Source organism: Colias eurytheme, chromosome 19 (assembly GCF_061535395.1).
Source record: "Colias eurytheme isolate Ceu_HAF_F1 chromosome 19, ilColEury1 Martin Lab GWU primary, whole genome shotgun sequence".
Classification (NCBI taxonomy): Eukaryota; Metazoa; Arthropoda; class Insecta; order Lepidoptera; family Pieridae; genus Colias; species Colias eurytheme.
Window position 1 is genome coordinate 10,883,385 of NC_142998.1, and position 24,224 is coordinate 10,907,608.

Sequence of the window (24,224 nt, forward strand, 5' to 3'; positions counted from 1 at the left end):
AATACAAAGCACAAATATGAAATACTTACGCACTAAACGTACCTATTACGGTAAGATTGTAGAATAAGCTGAGTTTAGGTTCCGTATTGATCTGGCACTCGTAGCGGCCCGAGTCGCTCAGCCGCAGCCGCTCGATACGCAGGATGTGCAGGCTGGCGTACGGGTCCCAGTCCTCCTCGGAGGTGAGGATGTCGTCGGCGTCGAGCGGCTCGTCCAGCCCGCCCGCGTGCAGGCCGCCGCCCGCGTGCAGCCCGTGGCCCGCGTCGCGCGCGCTCGAACACGACACGCGCGAGTCCGCCGTGAATACCGCGCCCGCGTGCGTCAGGATCTGCAAGTCGCTGGAGCGGACCCATGACACCTGTATAATATCATTTATATTATAGTTATATATGTCACGGCTAAAGGTAGGTGAGAACATAAACTTAAGATTAGCCGGCTAAACTTAGGTTTATTTTCGACGAGGTGTTAATGTTAGTTTGTTCTATCTTTAGCCGGCTAAACTTAAGTGTAACCGCAGGCCCGTGGCTAAAAATGTCGGGGTGGGTAGATTTGGTTAGCGCCGGGCCGGTGGAGGGCTTGAGGGGCCCGCACAGTGCCAGAAAACACTCGCCCTGTTCCTTACATGTATTATAGTAACCAAATCTACCCACCCCGACTCAGGGCAGAAAGCTGGTGGCTAGGTTAGGTTAGGTTAGAACTCTTAAGACCCGCACGAGCCGAGCGAGCGCAGCGAGCGTGCTGCGGCAGCAGCCGGCGAAGTGCCAGAAAACACTCGCCCTGTTCCTTACATGTATTATAGTAACCAAATCTACCCACCCCGACATTTTTAGCCACGGGCCTGCGGTTACACTTAAGTTTAGCCGGCTAAAGATAGAACAAACTAACATTAACACCTCGTCGAAAATAAACCTAAGTTTAGCCGGCTAATCTTAAGTTTATGTTCTCACCTACCTTTAGCCGTAACATATACATATCATTTTCAATTATGAGCTCATTGACATAAAAATAACATTTAAAACGAGGGAGTAATAGCTTTCAGATAATAATTCGCAATAATGTGAGCGACCAAAGTATAAACTGTAACAAAATGACTAATATGGCGATAGCACTTTAATAATGGAGCAGCAAAGCGGCACAAACGGTTACGCATTAGTGTGGAGCACAAGCAGCTCGCGGTATTTGGGCCACGGCTCCGCGCTACTCTATTGCAAATTTGTCGTAAACCACTCACGTGTGGTAAAGCATTCATTTTCATGTACTACCGTATATTTAGGTTAAAGCGAAACGGTTTGTCAATAAATTTTCTTTTATTCGGTATTTTAATCGCTATTTGTCTAGAGTTATGGATGACTCTACCGTTTAAATTAGAGTAAGTTTATATGCGTTATCTTTAACTCTCTTGAGTTTCATTCAGCGTAGTGTCACGATGATAAATCTCATCAATATTAAGCGCAGGGTAATAAATTATAATCACACATCGAGTCGGATGGGAATTGACACACGATACGAATCTGTTCCGGGTGCGCGCTATTCCCAGAGCGAGTCGACGACCGGTTTGCGTAGGTCTTATGGTTCCTACGAGCCAGCAACGTACTGCCAACAAATAATAGTATTCTATTTATTTTCTACGTTCAGCGTGACGATAAAATACCTACTATTTTCTTTTATACATCAAAATGCTTACATTTACATACTACAATGTACAAAAGTTCCCTCCCGCTTGTTATGCGGTAAAAATGATATTATACGTAATGATTGTCATCTAATATCTAATATATTTATCTTAATCTTAATACTTACTATTATAAAGGCGAAAGTTGGTAAGGATGTATGGATGTATGGATGTATGGATGTATGGATGTTTGTTACTCTTTCACGTAAAAACTACTGAACCGATTACAATGAAATTTAGCACACATATAGAGGGTAACTTGGATTAACGCATAGGATAGGTTTTATCCCGGAAATCCCACGGGAACGGGAACTATGCGGGTTTTCATTTGAAAACGCGGGCGAAGCCGCGGGCGGAAATCTAGTCTAGTCTAGTATATTATAAAGGCGAAAGTTTGTAAGGATGTATGGATGTATGGATGTATGGATGTTTGTTACTCTTTCACGTAAAAACTACTGAACCGATTACAATGAAATTTAGCACACATATAGAGGGTAACTTGGATTAACACATAGGATAGTTTTTATCCCGGAAATCCCACGGGAACGGGAACTATGCGGGTTTTCCTTTGCAAACGCGGGCGAAGCCGCGGGCGGAAATCTAGTATATTATAAAGGCGAAAGTTTGTAAGGATATATGGATGTATGGATGTTTGTTACTCTTTCACGTAAAAACTACTGAACCGATTACAATGAAATTTAGCACACATATAGAGGGTAACTTGGATTAACACATAGGATAGTTTTTATCCCGGAAATCCCACGGTACCGGGAACTATGCGGGTTTTCCTTTGCAAACGCGGGCGAAGCCGCGGGCGGAAATCTAGTAATATATAAAGCTCATTTAAGCGTGCGGCTGGGCTGTAGTACGCTACGCCGGGGCCGCTACTCAAGGATGCGGTTCCGGCGTCACACATCGCGGGCATACCAGCTCGCTCCCGAACTATGCCGCATCGAAGCCGATTCATGCCGCGAATATTTGGCAGCGCATCCGCTAAATTTTACTAGAATAATTTTTACGTTGTCAATTTTATTTCGTAGTTTGATGGTTTGGATTGTTCACGAGTTCCACGAGTTTATCGATGTATAATATTTCATACTAGGTAATGCCCACATCGTTTACAGTTGGCCAACATTTTTAGATATTAATTTATTTGTATGCAAGAAAAAGTCCAGTCTAATACATGATAAAGTACAAACTTGTGCTTCAAATAGACAACAATTATTTAATATAATCAAAGGTTCAGTTAAACTTCGTTTAAATCTGTTCCAAGGCATTACGGATGTACGTCAGGTGATCACGGGTATAGGTTACCTGTATTCAATTACTGTCTCAATACATCATTAAATTTCAAATGCGGTGTCATATTCTATCATTTCAAATGAAGCCTGGAAACATGGTGAAAGGCCGCAAAGTGCAGTCAATCTTAATAATTTAACATCAGAATATTCATCGATAGAGCGATATAATATTATGCCAAAATATTCTGATTTTGAATAATCATTGCAATGTTGGCGGATGTGAGGTGAGCGCGTGACATTGGCATCGTTTAGTGTCGTGTGGAGCGTGGAGCTGGGTAGTGGACATGTGGGTCTGTCAATGTTCTTCATAATGTGCCTGTTAGATATGCCGCGTAAATGGCTACCTTGCGGTCAATGTCTAGCAGTTTGAGAAGGGTCCTACAAAGTTTCACACCTCCAGTTAATCTGTTATTCCTTGTTCATCTTTTCTCCTTGCCAATCCTTGAAATCTAGTGAATCCAGTGAATCCAGTGAATCTCGAAATCCATATTTAGAATGAAAATATAAGATCGGAAATTGAAATCTTTTTACGCCTACCTTGTTATTTCCTTGTTATCACCCATCTGTTTATTTTCTCTTCAATTGGGGCACATTGGACGAAATTGAGTTAAAAGATCTATTTATAATCATTCAAAAGCAGGCTTTGTTTTTCGTTTCAATACAAAATGTATTTGACACAGCCGTTAAGTTGAAACGGCTCTTATTTTAGATTCGAGCCTCAGCTGGGAGAAACATTGGTGGCAGATACACTCAAGTGGTGCTCGTGTCATGCTTATTTGGGACGTGTTCCGTTTCTACATTCTGAGAATGGTGTGTAGGATAACGGAACACGGATTGAGTTATTTATCAACGGGGTTGTATAACAATCACAATTTGAGTTAACATTTTAAACGTTTCAACAAGTTAACACAAATAACTACAAAACTATTACCTAATGGCAGAAACATGAATTTATTGTCATTTTTCGAAGGTGTAGGTATACTGTATAGTTAATTAGTTAGCTCGCTCACATCTCGCTCATCGCTTCTATTGAAATAATATTATAAAACTAAAAAGGTTTTCTTTCAATCTTTTACGCCAAAAAGGATAGACGTTTCACCTTTAAAACAACTGCCGGTATGTGCGTGAGTGTGCCAACCACTGCCGAATTTTTCGTAAATTCAATGCCTTATTTTCCTAAACATTTAAGTCGTCTGCTATATGAGCAATGAAGCAAGAGAAGCATGTTGGCTCAGAATGTTGTGTAGAGTATCGCGTGATGTTAGCACTCACAGCGCGGTCAGCCAGGCGCAGCACGGTGCAGCGCAGGGCGGCGCTGTCGCCGGCGCGCGCCACAAGCGCTGTGTGCTGGTTCAGCGCGAAGGCCGGCGGCTCCGCGCTCAGCCGCAGCGCCGCTCCGCCGCGCGGCCCTACAACAATAAATATACCTATTATAATATAACCCCTACTCAAAAATATTATTATGAACCATTTTTAGAAGTGAAAACCTTGTGTAAGCAAGATAAGGATAAAGTTTTATAGGTTTCAAATTTCAATCAACACAATACACATTGTATGTACCTTCCTACTAATGTTATATTATATAATATGCGAAAGTTTGTGAGATGGATTCTCTTTCACGCACTGAACCGATTACAATGAAATTTGGTATGTACGTAGAGCTGAAGACCCATAACAAGACATACTTTTTATCCAGGAACTGTCACAGGAACGGGAACTGTGCGGGTTTTTCTTTCGATACGCGGGTGAAACCGGAGGCGCATATCTAGTAAAATATATATTTTTTTAAGGCTGCAGTCTAGCAAAATTGCGTTTTCAACAAGTTATTTGACAATTTTTTCCCGGCTAATTAAATGATAAACTGAATTTTTTTTTTCTTGTTTATCAATTAATGTTATATAAGCAATGCGCGTGAATTTTTTCACATTTATAAAGTTACTTTATGTTACCTTAATCAGGCCTTCAAGATAAGTCTCTTTCCCCCAAAATCATTTCGAGCTAAGTTTGTGCACTCACTACGTTGCAACCGATTACAATTTATACAATCTGATCAGCGCATTATTATCCTTATATAGTCGTTATTAAAAACTGCTGAATACAATTGCCGAAAAACTTATGATTTTCCTAATTAGAACGTTATAAGTTCATTAAATTTCCCATTTTTTGCCTTACAAAATCTATTGATAAATACTGCTAAAAGTTATTTTTTCCATTAATTTATTCGAGTTGGTTGAAGACCAATGAGTATTAATCCTTTAAAAAATTTTTTTTTTGAATTTTGATAATTCTTTAAATATTAAAAAAATATTTAAAATAATTAGGAAAAATCCTAGCGAATTTCTTTAGTCGCGCTCCTTGGGCCGGAGCGTTCTGACGTGTGCTCTACGCTCGATTTTCCTTCATACCGAAGTGAAAGTTGCTCTACTTCATTAAATTTAATATTTTTGTTAATTGATTATTTTTATCTTAGTTTTGTGCAAATATTCGTATTTTTAAACATTTGATTTCGATATGGAAAATAAACGAAAAAAATACGCGTGTAACTACTAGAAAAAAAATTATCTTCGAACATAAAGTTAATGAAACCAAATAGATTGCAAAGGTGATTGGCAACAATTTCTTTATTTTACGGGGTGTCAGTAAAGGGATGTATATTTCTTAAAAACTAAAGTAATCTCATAAATTTTCTTATAATATAACTTTTTTTGAAGTTCCAAAAATGTTTATTTTTCGTTTGAGAAATACGAAATATAATATAAACTTGTATTGAGAACTTGAACTTCCCAAATTCATCCGGGGAAATCCCCATACGGGGAAAATGATTTGTTTACTCCAAAATTATATGCCGAGGTGTTTTAATTTTTTCTTCTAGTCATTTTCAACGTAGCGGAATGTTGTTTGATTATTAATTTTGTAACTTAAATACAGGATGTTGGTTTTATATTCTGATCTTACAGACGCGCTGACAAATTTAGTCCGCCATTTCTAGTTTAGTCCACCAACTCTTAGTACCAATATTAAAACGAATGGATTATCATCACATCATCAAAACTCAGATGTAATGGAAGATCACAATAACATAGGAAATTCAGTGGGTGTTGAGAACTAAACAAACACAAGTAACAGAGACGCGAAGAATAAAAAAAGAGGACGAAAACGATAATTCGTTGATGCTTTCCCTTTTCGACGTATTGTTAGGGTACATCACCAATCTGCAAAAAACAAAACTGATGATGAATTGCTGATTTAAAATGAAAAACAAATAATCGACAACAGTGGTGAAAATTTGCTGATCACAATGAAACATCCTTCAGTGGTAGCAGATTTACTCATTTAAAATGTATCGGTGAACAGCGTAAAGGAGAGGAGGACAGGAAAACATTATGAATGTGGATGGTGGATTGTATACAGGGTGTAATCGTTAAGTATGTGCAGGCGATTATGACGTTATTATTGCAGGTATCAAAAAACTTAAAACTGATATCGAAATAACTTTACCTAATGAGCAAAATGACAATAATAACTTTTTAAAAGTATAACGAGAAATATCTAAAAAATTTACTTTATACACTCCCATATCAAAAAGGGAAAATGGGACTATAGACTAGAGTAGATAATTTTTGAACCAAAAAATAATCGCAGTTGGATGAAACCCATTAGAAAAGGAGGGGAATATGATAAAAATGTAAGGAAAAATAAATTACGGTCAATCCGAGTTCGGGAAGCGGGAGGGGGGAGCTTTTAAGAGAAAAAAATGGTTTCTCTCGATTTCCGACAAAACTACAAGTCCTATAGAAAAAAGTTCAATGGCAAAGTTGTAGGTTATTAAAAGTTCTACAACTTTTGTATTCACAATTTTTTCACATAACCTAAAAATTTAGGTGAAAAATTCAAAAAACCAAGTTTTTGGTCTTTTATTTCTATCTACTTCAAAATTTATTTTTTTTCTACGAAATTTGGTGGAAACTTACTTTATTATGTCCCAAATACACTGTAATTTATTTTATTGAAAATATTTATTTTTTCGCCTTGTTTTGAATTAATACCAAAAAAACAACCTAATTTTCAATCGAAAAGTCACCCGTCAAAATATCAGCTTTTTTCATAAACTTGGGGTGCCTTTTATTCATTGAAATCTCTACTTTCATATGGTGTAAAAAAAATAAACACCACCATAGTAAATGTTCTCAGGAAATGCATACAAACAGTCTGAAAATTAGCTTTTACTAAATCAGGCACACTTCTCGAACTACCTGAAATGTTTTTATCGACATCATTTTGCTTTTGAATATGCTGTAAAATATTAAACTTAGAACAGATAATTATTTTTCTTTTGAAATATTACTGAAAAGCCGATACAAGAGAAGATATAGAGTTCAAGAATTGTGCCTGATTTAGTAAAAGCTAATTTTCAGATTGTTTGTATGCATTTCCTGAGAACATTTACTATGGTGGTGTTTATTTTTTTTACACCATATGAAAGTAGAGATTTCAATGAATAAAAGGCACCCCAAGTTTTTGAAAAAAGCTGATATTTTGACGGGTGACTTTTCGATTGAAAATTAGGTTGTTTTTTTGGTATTAATTCAAAATAAGGCGAAAAAATAAATATTTTCAATCAAATAAATAACAGTGTATTTGGGACATAATAAAGTAAGTTTCCACCAAATTTCGTAGAAAAAAAGTAAATTTTGAAGTAGATAGAAATAAAAGACCAAAAACTTGGTTTTTTGAATTTTTCACCTAAATTTTTAGGTTATGTGAAAAAATTGTGAATACAAAAGTTGTAGAACTTTTAATTACCTACAACTTTGCCATTGAACTTTTTTCTATAGGACTTGTAGTTTTGTCGGAAATCGAGAGAAACCATTTTTTCCTCTTAAAAGCTCCCCCTCCCGCTTCCCGAACTCGGATTGACCGTAATTTATTTTTCCTTACATTTTTATCATATTCCCCTCCTTTTCTAATGGGTTTCATCCGACTGCGATTTTTTTTATCTTTTCACTATTTTCAAAGGCTTCTACCCCAGTCTACTAGTAGAAGTTAAATGTCTAATTCCGGCAAAAGACATGAATGCGGAAGATGCGGTTAAAAATAAAAAAAATAATATTTGAAATACAATGCAAAAAATAACACTTTTGTCATAGATAAGAATCATGACTATTTTTTCCAAATTCAGGGACAACTAAACGTTGCAGAAGCAGAAGTCTGCTTATTTGCTGTTTGGACTGGAGTGAATCATTCGTTAAAAATAGAATATATAAAAAATTATGTAACGTTTAGGCAAAATAAAATGATGGACCATTATCAAGATTTTACATAAATTGCCTACTGTCAGAATTGATTGATTCGAGACTTCAGCATTCGATGCCTATCAAGGACCCATCCTATATCATTCAAGCGATTGAAAAAGAGATCAATCCAGTGCAACCGATAAAGCATCAGAATGCTAGCAAAAGATTTATAGGTTTATCAATATAAATCTATATATTATACATAATATAATAAATCTGTAGAAGACGCGAAGACCGACATCCGCGCGGACGGAGTTGCGGGTGGAAGCTAGTCAGAAATAAATATCTTTTGTTTTCATTTGCGTATTTTTCTATTTTATAATTTTTTAACACAAACATTACATTTTTTTTATTATATACAAAATTTGTTTATCCGTTTTATTAGTTAAACTGAACAACTTTCACTAAGAAACTTAGGTCGAAAAAAATGTATAGAGTTATGCATTTTGTATGGAAAGCTTATTTTTTTTTATATTTCGTCCAAATTTCTTTGTAAAAGTTGATCAGTTATATAAACATGAAGTTGAAGATATCAATAGAAAGTATTCGCAAATTTTGTGTACTGATAAAAAAAAATCACCCGGTGTAATTTTCACGAAAATTGTTTCAAATTGTCATTTTTGGTACTTATTACGAATATTAAATTATGCATACGAATGATTTAATTTTTAAAAATTAAGTGGAGCAACTTTCCCTTAGTACATTTGTATTATTTACATATAGGATGACAGGATGCATTTGTTTGCACTACTAGACCAAGCCCTTAAGAATAGAAAATAATCGATTAATACCAGGATATTAGAACATAATATATATAAGCACTCCATCTATCGCAAGAGCCCAGAATCCAGAAAGGCTCTGTGGCATCTCGCTTTGAATCTCACAAATGTACTAACTTCCAAACTAAACTCCTAGATGGCGGTACTTAATTATTTTTAAAAGTACATAATATAAGCAAAATGATAATTTTAAATTAATAAAAACGTGTACAAACACGCAATCGACAATACGCTTTTTTACCTTGTTATTTAATTCCTTTTATATCGTTATCTATATGAGAATAATAATAACGAGGAAGGAGGAGAATTTTTTTATTTTGTATTAAAATCAAAAACGTATTTCTCATGAACCTCGACTAAAGGTTGCCTGGAAGAGATCGCTGCTGCTGCTTTAGCGATAAGGCCGCCTTTTTGTACGTTTTGTTTTGTATGTGTTTTTTCGAATTGTTTCCTTGTTTTGGTGCAAATAAAGTATTTTCATTCTTTTCATTCATTTAAAAACTTCTAGGTATATAGGTAAATCGGTTCGAAAATTATAATTATTTGCGATTAGTTATTGTATATATTATCAGCTATTTGTTGATATCCATAATATTATGGGAAAGAATCATCATATGGTTATGGTTTACATTATAGGTAGGTATGTTTGTTTTGTTATGCCTCTGGTCCATACGGACACGTATGAAGTACTTATACGAGTAGGAAATAAATAATAAAAAAAATTAATTCATATTTTTAATCTCAATCATCTTTATAAAGCTGTTTATTGTTAGATTATACAATGAATCAGCTTGATAAAAATCTAAATTGCCGTATAACGGATTGCGTACAATTTTTTATCACTTTCCCATTATAGGTATAGCTTTCTTTTCAATTAAGGAAAAACGTATTTACTTATGTTTATGTAGCGAATTTTATGAAAATACTAGCCGTCCGCCCCGGCTTCGCCCGTGGTACATGTTTACGTTTTCTCTACATAAGAACCATCCTCGTACTTCAAGGAATATAATAAAAAAAGAATTATCGAAATCGGTTCAGCCGTTCTCGAGTTATGCGATTACCAACACATTTTGCGATTCATTTTTATATGTAGGGTAAGGTTGCTCAAGTCGTACCCCCTAAGGAAATTATGCTATAATATTCACGACAATTGAAATAATACAAAATAATCCACATTTACTGAATCTTTATTTAGTTGTCTATTATTAAAAAATCACAGAAACTTACAATGTTAATATTAAAATATATATTTTAACGTTTTTCAAAAACATACCTTCGGTACGATTAAAGCGCCTAGTTGCCTAATTCGTACCACATACAGCCTAAGTCGTACTTAGAAAATACACTTTAGTGAAGATATAATAAACTATATAGAAAAATTCTTAATAATAAGAGATCAATTTTAAGTAAGTTAAAATTACAAATAATTCAGTCTGAGATTAACTTAAGCATATTATTTGGTAATTATTTTAGTGAATAACAAAATCTTAGACCTAAATAGAAGTACGAGTAAAGAATTTTTAACAGGTACGACTTGAGCATACTTATCTTTGAGGTTGAAAAATAAAATTACTAACACAACCTAACAATTTTCTCCTGTTTGAGTATGCCCAAACGATTGACAGATAAGCATTAAAAATCGTTGTAAACAAAGACAAAATATAAAGATAACATTCCTGCCGTAAAAAGCTTATGAATGAGTCGTTAATTTTACATGAAAAGTGATAAAAACCTTACTTTTTGAATTATTTTCGCTGCACGAAGCCGACCGCCTGACCACTTGTTTACGCTTGCTCGCGCGACTAAATAGTTCACGTTAACAACACTAGATGGCCCAATTCAATGGTATCAGACGAGATATTGGTGGGGTACGACTAACGCCGTGGTACGACTTGAGCAACCTTACCCTATACTTACTAGCGGTCCGCCCCGGCTTCGCCCGTGGTACATGTTTACGTTTTCTCTACATAAGAACCATCCTCGTACTTCAAGGAATATAATAAAAAAAGAATTATCGAAATCGGCTCAGCCGTTCTCGAGTTATGCGCTTACCAACACATTTTGCGATTCATTTTTATATGTATACTTACTAGCGGTCCGCCCCGGCTTCGCCCGTGGTACATGTTTACGTTTTCTCTACATAAAAACCATCCTCGTACTTCAAGGAATATAATAAAAAAAGAATTATCGAAATCGGTTCAGCCGTTCTCGAGTTATGCGCTTACCAACACATTTTGGGATTCATTTTTATATATAAAGAAGATAAGAGAAGAAAGATACAAGTAGATAACAACGTGTGTCCTTTATTTCATGTATTAAATCGAAACTATATACAATACAATCGCCAATAAACTAACAAAAAATACAACGTCTTAGCAACTATGTACCTATTTATTTTAATGAATTGCACATGAATAATTTGGCTCTGACACTGACGATTGTATTGGCCGCGATGCAGATCGTAGAGGCACATGATCAATGTTCGGTTTCTTGATATTTCACCTGACTTGTGATATTATGGGGGTTTATTTATTATTTGCCAAAAACTACGACATAATAATATTATACCTACCACTATATAGACTTTTTAGATCTTAAATATTTTGAATCAAGTGCATGTATCATAAGCGCTCTATCATGAATAATTATTTTTATTGTAAGTAAGTAAAATATAGGACAAGGCTAAAACGATTATTGAAAATGTATCAAAACATTTAAATTTTAAATGATGTACCTATTCACAATGCTATTTATTAGTCATTCAAAAAATTACAACGGTGCATTTGCTCTATTCAAATCTGTATCTGTAGGAAAATATTTGTACAAGAATGTTAACACTGGATTGTTTGTTGTTTATTTTATAATAGAACTGATTTGATGTTATCGATAATATTATGCAGCGTGTAAGATTGTAGTACTTTATCTGATAAAGCCAGTCTGTATTGGAATTTATGAATATGAATCATTTTTTTAAAGTAGGTAAGTAAGGTAAGTTACTATAAAATACTTTGATAAGATGAAGCCTGTACTTATTACGTTTAGGTGTTGTCGACAAGGAAAAGTGTACACGCAAGGGTCTAAAGACACAGAGTTGGCACTATCTTCTTTTCCAGGCCAGAATAAGTAAATCAAATTACTTACAACAAATTCTTCAGAAGTTTTTCTTGTGTTTGCAGGTTTTACGCGAGCTTTATACATTTCGAAATTAAAGATTTTGACGGATTTTAAACGCGATTTATTCATTACTAGTTGCGCTCTCTCTCTCGGTTTCACCCGCGTGGTTCCGCTTCTGTTGGTCTTAGCGTGATGATATATAGCCTATAAGCCTTCCTCGATAAATGGGCTATCCAGCACCGAAAGAATTTTTCAAATCGGACCAGTAGTTCTTGAGATTAGCGCGTTCAAACAAACAAACAAACTCTTCAGCTTTATAATATTAGTATACATATATTATACTGCAGCGAGCGTGGACACGGGGAGACATCTCTTTATTTCTTCAGTAGTTTCCAAAAAAATTCCGTGACCTTTTTGTCATTATAATTTCATTACGTATAAAAATAGACACTATTTATGCTATCTGTTGTACAACGATTATATTATGGCATTCTTAAGTGCTGGTGATGATTAACCGCGTTGTAGGTATTTCATTCTTGTGTTGTTTCGTACAAATAAATATCCAGTGTTCCGGGAACAGCAGATTATATTATGAACATTGTAGGCGTGGTGAAGGGATACTTTACAGTATACCATGCCATTAGTTCCATTAGAACATGGTACTTACAAGGCATTGATCTATGGTTATTTTAGTTCTATAACAATACCTGTGCCTAAAAGATTTACTGCGAATTGTTCTCAGTTATCTGACCTTCACAATACCAAGTCAATCTATTCTTGATGAATACAAAACATGAAATGCAGAAACAGAACTCCCGAGGAGTCCATTTTATTGCAAAATATCGGATGTGGCGCGGGCGGGCGGCGGGCGGCGGGCGGCGGGCAGCGGGCGGCCTCGCGTTAACATTTCGACACTACTTACAGAAACATCTCTCGATATATTTAAACTAACACGCATATTATATGGAACTGTGGTAATGGTAAAACTATTAACACGATTCGATAAATTAATACAAATAGGGTAAAAGCTTTCCCGTTTGGTGCGAATTAAACAAACGTTTAAAAATAGATTTTAAGTACCTACCTTCGTATTTCCTCTGCTTCTTATATTCCTTCTTAATTATTTTAGTCCCAAATGAAATGATGAACTTATCAAAACGAATGAACTTTTGAAAATTATTAAAATAGTTTCCACGATTGAAAGCAGTAAGTATCGCCGGATGGTGGCGCCTCGCCGATACTGGGGCACACCTGATATGCTCAATGCTCATACCGCGGTGTGCAATATCCAATTATATATTTCTGATTGTCAACTAGTTTAGTGTTCCGCTCTACCTTCGCTCTACATTTGAGGAACTAGTTAAAGGTGAAATGGAAGCCTCCAGGAAAAATGTAGCCAAAGCCCGGTCAATCAACTGTCAGCTCAACGTTTCCGTAAATTCACGAAATAGACACTTTCTATATAAATACGCTCTATTTAGGAATGTTATTCATTAAGAGAATTGAACGCTACGCTATTTCCGTCTCAGCTGTAACAGGCATTAAATGAAGTTATGGTGTAAATACAGTCGTTTAAATGGCTGCCAGAGGAGTACTCAAAACAGAAATACAATCAGTACTAACGTCACTATTTATTGTTCTTGAGATAAACTACACCTTCTTTACGTTCGACTTTTATGTGAAATAAATGAGAACATATGAACGCTTTGCAAGAGCCTCATTGCCTGATCGACAAGTGAACAACATCCTGATCACATTTAGCAAATTAATCTACAAAATGTTGCATACGCATAAGATTTTGAAATGTTTCGTCTAAATGAGCCCCTATCGCGTGTCGCGTTGCGCCCGCGCCGGCACACGTGCACTCCGCGGGTGGCTTCCAACTTCCGCCCACTTCAGCTATTCGCCCAATTGTTACTAATTCCCGCCCCAGACCCCCTCAGACCCCCTCCAGCCTCCACACACATTGATTTACTCAATTATCATGCAAATTACTACAAAATTAAACACCCGATGACGTGCAGCAATCAAACCGTCCTTTGTTGTGAATCGTGAAGTCCTTTGCTCCATTTGGCCTGAAAGCTGTTAAACAGCTGCTGTGTATTCATCATGTGGAATTTTAAAATTAACGCCGCGTGCTGAATGAATTTAATTGTCGCTTTTGATGAATCATGAAGGGCTCCGCTTGCATTCAATTAGATGCTTCTGTACTTTATACTATTTTTTCCACACCGAAGAAATAGATCCAAATTAACTTCTCGAACTATGATAAACACATTCGCTTCAAAATAATTGATGATTGTTTATTTTAATCAGTAACCATTTCAGCCTACTCACTGCCTATTATTTGAGAATTTAGCCCAATGTAATGTTTTGGTGGATTTCAGTTTAAAGAGTTCATATCGACGAATATATAGACTACTAGATTCCTAATTTCGTAAAAGTATTTTTGCGACTCACAGCTAAAAATAGAAACGAATAATAAATCCGCGAGCTTGCACAACTCCGCCGAGATAAAAGGAATCAATTAAAACTGTTTACATTCGCGGTCGCGGGGCGACGAGCGGCGAGGCAGCTTTCCATCATTTTTGAACAAAAAACAATAAGCGCAAACGCAATAACTACATTTCCAATATTTTTATCGGTTGTGAATTTCAGTGACGCAATACGTTTGATATATTAAATTGCGAGATTTTGCAAAATCATGAGACATAAACAGTCTATATTAACCGATGCAGACTGTTTAACAATAAGCAGTCACTCGAAATGAAAACGTAATCATACATCTGAGGCGTCTCTCATCGGCTCTCGTGAACAACTGTGTGCTGACCGCAAATCAATCACAGCTTCAATAACTGAGCAAATGGACCGCCGCTGTTTAGCCGTCAGCACTTGGCATTACGGCTAACTACGCCTCCGCTAACGTGTCAATGAATTCCTGAACGCTTTTGTTATTTTATGGTGTTGCTGACAAATCGTGTAAATCGCAAAAAGCGCGCGTCAGAGATATTTATCGTGCGCCCAGGGACCCCGCCCAGGGCGGAACGAGTCGGTCACATCTGGTGCGCGGGCCGCGGATCTGACTCACCGATTTAAAGGAAGTCCACGCGTCCCACCTACCGCTCAATAAAAATATTTCCTTCTCGTATGATGTCCCTCTCGGTTCCAGTGCCAAATGGTTTTGTTTCAACGGATATATATTTATTTTCGCTAAGCGATCGGACGGAAGTGCGCTCGCGGAGAGGCGCCACGGCCGCGAGCACGTGGCCGCCTGGCGCGCAACACCGACTCGTTTACTGCGAAATACAAATACGCATTCTGTGACTCAATACGAGCACTATGTCGTTCGCTACATATTTTTGACAAATATTTCTGTCCCATTACAATAATACCCGGCTATTTTTAAACTCGTTATTTATTCGTTCCAGCAGATCTCAAATAAAACATTTGGCAGTGATGGCGTATTCCGGTCGACTCGATGAATTAATAAAAATCCAATTGCGCTATCTAGATAAGCTCAGTGGGAACAAATTAGGCGGTCGTAGAAAATAATTATAAATTGTTTCTTGGCATCTCTCTGCGCGCGCTATTAAAATGAAGACATTTGAAAAGCGCCCCACTTTCGGGATAATTAATGACTTCAAGAGTACGAGCACGCGTGTCGCTCAGTTCTCTGTAGATACTCAGTACCGTGTGCTGGGCGATACACGGAACTGAGAGTGATGGCGGCGGGTGTGGGCCGCGGCAACATGACAGCTTGTGATGCTTTCACGGATTATAGCATTGTTATTTGCTTAATATAGAATATTGTTGCGGTCGCTATCTATTGCTGGACAAAATTATTAAAGCTGATTGCGTTCTTCTACCTAAGTTTATATATTATGTATTCAAAGTATATGTATAACTAGCTGCTCCGGTTTTACCCCCGTGGCTCCACTCCTGTTGGCCGTTGCGTAATGATATATTATAGCCTATAACCTTCCTCGATAAATGGGCTATCTAACATCGAAAGAATTTTTCAAATCGGACTAGTAGTTCCCGAGATTAGCGCGTGCAAACAAACAAACTCTTCATCTTTATTATCACTACATAGTATAAAATCACTACATAGTATAAAACAAAGTCGCTTTCCCTGTCCCTATGTCCCTATTTCCCTATGTCCCTTTGTACGCTTAAATCTTTGAAACTACGCAACGGATTTTGATGCGGTTTTTTTTAATAGATAGAGTGATTCAAGAGGAAGGTTTATATGCATAATAAAATCCATCAAATAGTGGAGAAGTACTGTTATTTTTGAGGTTTCTAATGTGATGTCGTAAAAATTACATTTTTTCGGCTTACATTACAAACGCAGGCGAGTTTTATCAAAATAATGTACAAAGTATTATACACATTGAAAAGGTCTACAGAAAAGTCCGCGATAGTGTATGTCTTTCTCTTATGGATAACCCACAATAACTTTTTTTTGTCATTTACTTTTTACGACAAATAATGGCTAATTTACCAATTAAATACCTTGAATACATTGTTCATTTAATATAGATCTATATGGCCCTTTACACCGTATGATTTAAGTGAATATTTTCAAAGATATTACAGATTTAATAATTGCGGGACGTAGCGTACCGGTACCGGCCGCCCGGCTATCTATTTTATACACGTGCGAAGACGGAGCGGACCGCTATGTTTTTATATACAACGTTCACAGTTTTTCTGTAGTGTATATTTATTATTTAGTATCAGAATTGCACCCGTGCGAAGCCGGGGCGGATCGCTAGTAATATTATAAATTAGTATAGATAGGTATATATTATATGTTTCGCATACGTCATAAACGATTTCACGTTGTTCATATTTGGCAGTGAGTACGGCAACGCGGAAAGATTGTAAGATTGAGCTCTCTGAGATTGACGGTCGGCGCTCGCGCAGAAATAGTCCCCACGTGACATCCCCGCACCCCCCCCCCCCCCCCGCGCCCCGCGCCCCGCCCGCGCCGCCCTGCGCAACCCGCAGCCCTGCGGTCAGCCGTAATGACAAATGTACGCAACTAAGATAAATTACACTTTAAATTATGACCCCACAAATTACGTTATGCAAGTAGCCCTCAAAATTATTATAAATGGCATCTTTTCTTAGTAATTGTAAGAGCGGTTAGATTTTGGTCTCAATTCTTATCTCGTAAACTGTAAAGATTAGACGTCGAATCGCCCACACAGCAAATTATAATGTTTTCATGAGTTACTAGTTTTGCCATCTTGTAAAAAATTATAATAGAGACATGAAATGGGTATCATACTCTATGGTCTCTTAAAATTTAGGTACCTAAAACATTTTTAGGGAACCACTGATGGGTTCACCGTTTATATTGTATCCTCGTTCATACGCAAATAGAAAGTGTATTGTAAATTATCTCTTCATAATCAAACATATCATGCTACGACAGCGATGAATATCCTTGACATTGTACTTCATAACATATTTTAATCGTCTCCAGGGCCGTGATCATGATCACTGGCAATGACCAGAATGAATGAATGAATGAATGAATGAAGAATGGTATATATAGAAATCACAGAACAGTAGAAATACATATTATATTATTTATAATAATATGTCTGTGTGATTTCAAGCTCTTGCAAAATGAACCACAAATAATCCTATTGTATTCAAAGATTAAGCTCTGTGATTAAGCTTCATAATGTCGATCTTTACGGGTTCACTCCGCTTTCTGTATGAATCATAGCATTCTTCGGAAGTGCGAAAATGTTTATATTTCCATTTATAATTGGCGATTTCGTTAATCTTGAAAAATATCGAATTAGATTTTTAATGATTTAATCGGAAATCGATCAGAATCGGAGTTGTTAGAAAAATAAATTAATCCTTAGAGTATTATCAAGATCACCGTGTCATTGTAATCATCAGCATTATCGTTAAGTGATCGTTAATCATTTTACACATAGCATACCTATTTAATCTACACATTTTTGTAGATAAAAAGTTAATCCAGTTCGTTATTATTTAAGTTTATAAAAAAATTACTTATGTATGTACCTATTTGTGTTAATGAATTTAGGTTTACAACAACCTGACTTCGGATGTACGAACAATGATAATTACTATTTCATAGATACATTGAGAGCCTTTTAACAGCATACTTTTCTTAGGCATCATAATTTATTTAATCTCTATTATCAGAAGATTACAAACATAAAATTGATTTTAAAGCAAAATATAAAATGGTGTCCCCTCGCGAGCCATGTGCTGTAGCATCTGCACAAATCAGCGACACACGCGTTCCATAAAAGCTTTTATGGGAACTCGACGGATGTATGACCGTGCTGCTCCCTGCTGCCGCGCCTCTGACGTCACGAGACACGTTCCCCGTCCGATCGGCAACTATAGCGAACATTTCCCAGAAATCAAAGCACATCGAAGGGACAATAAAACTTTTATGTCTCAACCTTAGTCAGATTCGCTTTGTGAAGTTTATTGCCCAGTACCTTCGTATGTGCTTCGTATGACACATGATGTAATGATTTGATTATAAACAAAAAAAGGAAAGAGCTTACCTGCAAAAGCGGGCAATGCAGCGAGCAACAGTAGAGATACACACACGCACATTGTCAATGGTAGCACAGTCACGCACACACGCTCACTCGGTGGTCACTACACTACACCGTTCACGGTTATTGTCTGATACTAAAGTTATTCTTGGTCCAGTCGTCACAGATGAAGCGATCACAGTATCATTAATGCAACCGATGCAGTTTTTCACACATCACAAAAACTGACGAAATAGCTCCCAGCATCTGAAAAAAATATAATTTGATCATCACCTCTATCAATACGCATATCAATAATCTTCTATAATATAAAAATGAATCCCAAAATGTGTTGGTAAGCGCATAACTTGAGAACGGCTGAACCGATTTCGTTAATTCTTTTTTTATTATATTCCTTGAAGTACGAGGATGGTTCTTATATAGAGAAAACGTAAATATGTATCACGGGCGAAGCCGGGGCGGACTGCTAGTTGACAATAAATATCTCATAAAAGTAAAGGTTATAACTTCTTTAAACGGGTCTGAAATCCATACTAATATTATAAATGCGAAAGTAACTCTGTCTGTCTGTCTGTTACTCAATCACGCCTGAACTACTGAACCAATTTGCATGAAATTTGGTATAGAGATATTTTGATACCCGAGAAAGGACATAGGATAGGTTTTATCCCGGAAATCCTACGGGAACGGGTTTTTCTCTGAAAACGCGGGCGAAGCCGCGGGCGGAAAGCTGTAAATAATTAAAAAAAATACGTTTTAAATAGTGACGTCATAGTGATGAGCTGTCGGCACTCGGCTGTCTATTGTGATTACGTCTAAAATGTGATAACTGCATTCCATTACCTACTTCACGTTTTCAATTATGAAAAATCTATTTTAGTTAATTTGTAGAGCACAAAAACTAACTACATAATGGTTCTCATTAACCGTATGCTTTTGGTTCTTCGTGTGTACGCTATCAGAGATTAACGCAATCATTAACATATGATGATAAAGTTATCGCCTATGAAATGAAAAGTAACGCAAGAGCGGTCAAAAGTGTGGGAACTTGGGAAGCGGCACTGCGGCAGTATCAGGCTCGCATCTCATTTGTTTTACTGCGTTTCACATGCGACATGTGGTCTGCGCGGCTCTGTGCTTTATTACCTATTACGTTGAGGACACTCACTACGGCGGTTATAAATTTAACCAACAATAAAACTATCGCTACGAATTTTTATGTATCTTTGATTACCTTTTTAAGAACTCATTGATTTAAGACTGAAGTTCGTTGTAAAGACATAAAATTCATAATTAAGGGTGGGTCATAAGATTCTACTAAGAAATTTAACTTTAGCTAAACAAAATGCGTTACTCTCTCTATTCTTTCCATTTATTTAAGCATCATCTTTCCAATTTTGGTAAAAGCCCATTCTGTTATTACAACAAGTAGATAATGCCACACAGCATTTGGAAAAGTGCCCATTCCGTGGTTTAGTTGATACCTCATACCCGAAGGTGATCACACTTCGGTAGATATCATTTTTGAAACTAGCCATAAACAATTTATATATCATTTAAAACCAATACTAAATTTGAGATTCCCTTTAATAATGACATACGAAGAAAAATCTAGTCGGCGAATGCGTTAAACAAACATCAAGAACGCGGTATTCCTAATAAAAGTAATATAAAACGGAGTATACTTATTGCAAAATGGAGAATATGGCATCCGTATCGGGCCGGTTTCGGAATGCGGTGCGCGTGCGCATCTGAGGCGCGTGTTCCTCGCCTCTGAGAGCTTCACACTTGGCGCTGGCACTCAACTCAATTATTATTGTATCGAATACTGCATTATATAATAATGTATTGATTTGTTGTATAATTTTATGTATAGTTTATTTGTAAGTACAAGAGGTTAATATTGCAACAGGGAGTTTTATAGAAGAAAGTGCTGGTGCACCGAATAAAACGCTAATACATAATGCTAACATTTCTTTGATTGCCAAATTCTGTATAATATGTTATAAAATGTTAAATGTAATAATATGTTAACTTAGAATGGACTTTCTATTATTTCGGTATAACTGTAATTCAGAATAACTTAAATAAACGTTAACAAGCGTACAAGCAAATTCCAAAGCTTACGTGTTACCTCAAGCAGCCATTAAATCGTACGGAAACTTTAAAGTCTCGTTTGTAGCCGCCAAGCCCTAAATACACCAAGAAAACGTAAATCAGGTGAGATTTATGAGATATCGTGAAGTTCTTCTGAAGAACGAAACGTTTCACTGCGACGGTAAAGCCTTCTGACAACTGAACCGATGCACGCTCTATGGTTCAAACCCTACAATTTAATTGTTTATCTTACAATCTATGCGCGTCTCAGAAACGAACAAAAGGATGTTATGGCATCTTTGTTTTTACTTTTTATTATTTATATCTGTGTATATTAATAATGTACCTAGTAAACAAAAATAAAACTTTTAAACAAGCAATAAAGGAAACCATTAGGTACTCAGTTATATTGTAAATTTAATCTATATATTGTAATTTTGATCTAATTGTGTTTGTTATCATTAAGCATTAAAAAGTATTTTCTTGTGTTTGATTTTACACGAATAATAAAAAGTTACGAAGATTTTTACGACTCTAACGAAACCCATGTACCTACTTAGATGATATCGTTCAAATCGATTACGATAAATACCTACTTACATATTATTATAATAATAAAATATATAAAAAAACATGATGTTATTATACCATTACCACCAACGTTGAACTCAATAGAACAGATTGGGAAATAAAAAAAGAACAATAATCACAACAGAACCAAGGGCAGAGTTTATTTGCTTATGATGTTTGAAGAGAAGTTTGTTTACACAGGCGAATTGCAATAGCTCAGAGCATTGGATCTCAGTTGTCCGTATTTATGCAAAATGGAACCACTCGACAAATTTCGTTTTTTGCTTTTATTGAAGAATACTCATCCAAAAGTGGTCTAAATTCTTATACAAATAAGAACCACATGATTTTTACGTTGGAAACAAGGTATACTAAAAGCAGAAAGGAACCACCAGCAACAACGAATAATTACATATTAAGCAAAACCGAACCACAGCACCACGGGACTGCTTTGTTCAAACAAATAAACAAAATTACTATCATGTCATTTTATACAAAACAGATCCACACCTACTTGGTACCATTATACATTACACATATTTCTATTAATAACAATTATTTTTAATACACAAAATGGAACCAGGTTTCTGTGGTATGGTTATGCGTAAAATAAATACATAATTTAATTGTAATTTTTTATTGCAAAATAAAACCACAAGCATTCGGTTCTATTATGCATAAATAAATATTGTAAAATATCCTGAAAGCCATCATCGCTATATGGAATCAAATGCCTTGACTTGTTACAAATTACAATGCTTCTCATCTTTAAACAATGTATTTCATTACTTAAATACTTATGATCTAAGCTTAAATAGCTCAAAGTGCAAAACTCCAATTTTTAAAGTAAAACGTCGAACATCTGTCAATATAGGTGACATATTCAGCGAAGTAGTTCGAATACGTGACGGTGTTATTTTCCTCCGCGAAGTAAGTTCTATTGTTTTTGTTAATTACCTTTAAAATTAAATGTGAAAATGTTTAGTAATACATAAATAAGCAAGCAATTGGTAAGAAAAGCATTGGAGACGAACACCGAAGATAATAATGAAGATACAACGGGTAAGTAGTTTTATTTAATGCATTTAAGTACTTATTGAATCTGAGATGCAGGTACGCTTTATCCACTTTTGATTCATTCCCGATTGTGGTGTGATTTTAAGAAGATAGTTCATTAAGTAAGTGCAAGAGGAATCCTCTGTGGATTTACGTATTTTAACGACAATGTTGTTGTTCACGAAGGCGAGTCGAATTAAGAGTCATTTTGTTACGATTCATCTGTCATTGTGAGATGAAACTACTAAACCCTGTTTTAAAAATAACTGTCGATGATCTAGGTACCTACCTACTATTTTGGTAAAATACGTTTAGATTCAGATTCAGTAGGTACAGTATATTCAGCCACATCATTCAGTGCATTATTTATTTATTTAATTATTTGTTTGATTTTAAAACTCGCGCGGCCACTGTTTTGACCGGAACAAGGCCCTAGCCTGCGAAATTCAAAATTTTAACAAGTTTATTTAATTTTTTGCTAGGGTTGCCACTGTTGCGTATGATTTTTAGGGTTCCGTACCCAAAGGGTAAAACGAGACCCTATTACTAAGATTCCGCTGTCCGTCTGTCTGTCCCTCCGTCTAGTTAGACAGTTGAAATTTTCATATGATGTATTTCTGATGCCGCTGTAACAACAAATACCAAAAAACAGAATAAAATAAATATTTAAGAAGCTCCCATACAATAAACCGTGATTTTTTTGACGTTTTTATAGATAATGGTACAGAACTCTTCGTTGCGCGAGTCCGACTCGCACTTAGCCAGTTTTTTGTACATGGCGCATGTACATACAACATAGTCATAGACACGGCTTTATAAGAACTAATAATATTTTGCTGTCGCCATATACTTACGTATAAAAGCCACGTGGCTTTGTTTTGATTTAAAGCTTTTTTCTTTTTATTACAGAAGCTATAACGAAGAACCTTATACGTCGGTGCCTCTGGAGAAGCTTTCTTCACCTTCTAGCGATATTCATGCCATATTACATCTCATTCCACAAGATGCACAGAGTTTTTATAACGGTCTCATTAGTGATGATGCAATAGAAGACCACATAGATGGACTAGACACGGTGGATTTCGAAATGCAATTTGATGATAACGTCGAATAAACGTCCTATATAAGTATTATTTTATATATTTTTTTTAATTAAAGCTTTATTACGATATTATAAATACATAGTTTCATTTATATCATTAAATCCCTGGGTTGTGGTTCCTTTTTGTATAAGAGAAAACCTATCAATTGATAAATGTTAAAAGGAACCACATGCACATTTTCTTAATTATCTAGAAAGTTTAAGAGTATTCAGAGCAAATTTATATACACATACTTAAATAAGTAATTTATCAATGAATTTAAATAAAATAAATTTCAATTTTACTTCATCTAAGAGAGCTGCAAATGTTTTTGTAAATCCTTTGATATCTCAGAAGTGCGTCTTTGCTGGGTGGTTCCTTTTTGCTTAAATACGGACAGTTAATGGCCGTATTACTTCGCCCCGAATCGGATCAAACGATACAAAATCGATGTTCTTACCAAGAGACTTAAATGCAACACTAGGTAGGTACTTTTATTAACTGTTTTCAATCGAAATTATAAATAAAAAGATATACCGGCAACAATAGCTTTTATGCATTATCTCTAATCATTGACCACAATAAAGAATCTAGCAGTAGCAAGAAATTTCAAATAGCTTTATAAAGTGGGTAGGAAATATACGAAATTGGTACGAGCTCGAGCGTGGGCGTCACCAATGGGCGCAACTAATT

General features: G+C 35.9%; 1 protein-coding gene across 1 annotated transcript in view; it reads right to left on the bottom strand.

Annotated features, from left to right (window-relative positions):
* The window catches only part of LOC149900394 (uncharacterized), a 29,972-nt gene that overhangs the window by 1,603 nt on the left and 4,145 nt on the right, over positions 1 to 24,224 (bottom strand). The window contains exons 2-4 of the mRNA XM_090113084.1: positions 18,733 to 18,972; positions 4,246 to 4,382; positions 43 to 358 (exon numbers count right to left, since the gene is read on the bottom strand). Of these exons, the coding sequence (XP_089969210.1) occupies positions 43 to 358; positions 4,246 to 4,382; positions 18,733 to 18,784 (505 nt within the window). The 5' untranslated portion in view covers positions 18,785 to 18,972. The remainder of the gene's footprint in view (positions 1 to 42; positions 359 to 4,245; positions 4,383 to 18,732; positions 18,973 to 24,224) is intronic.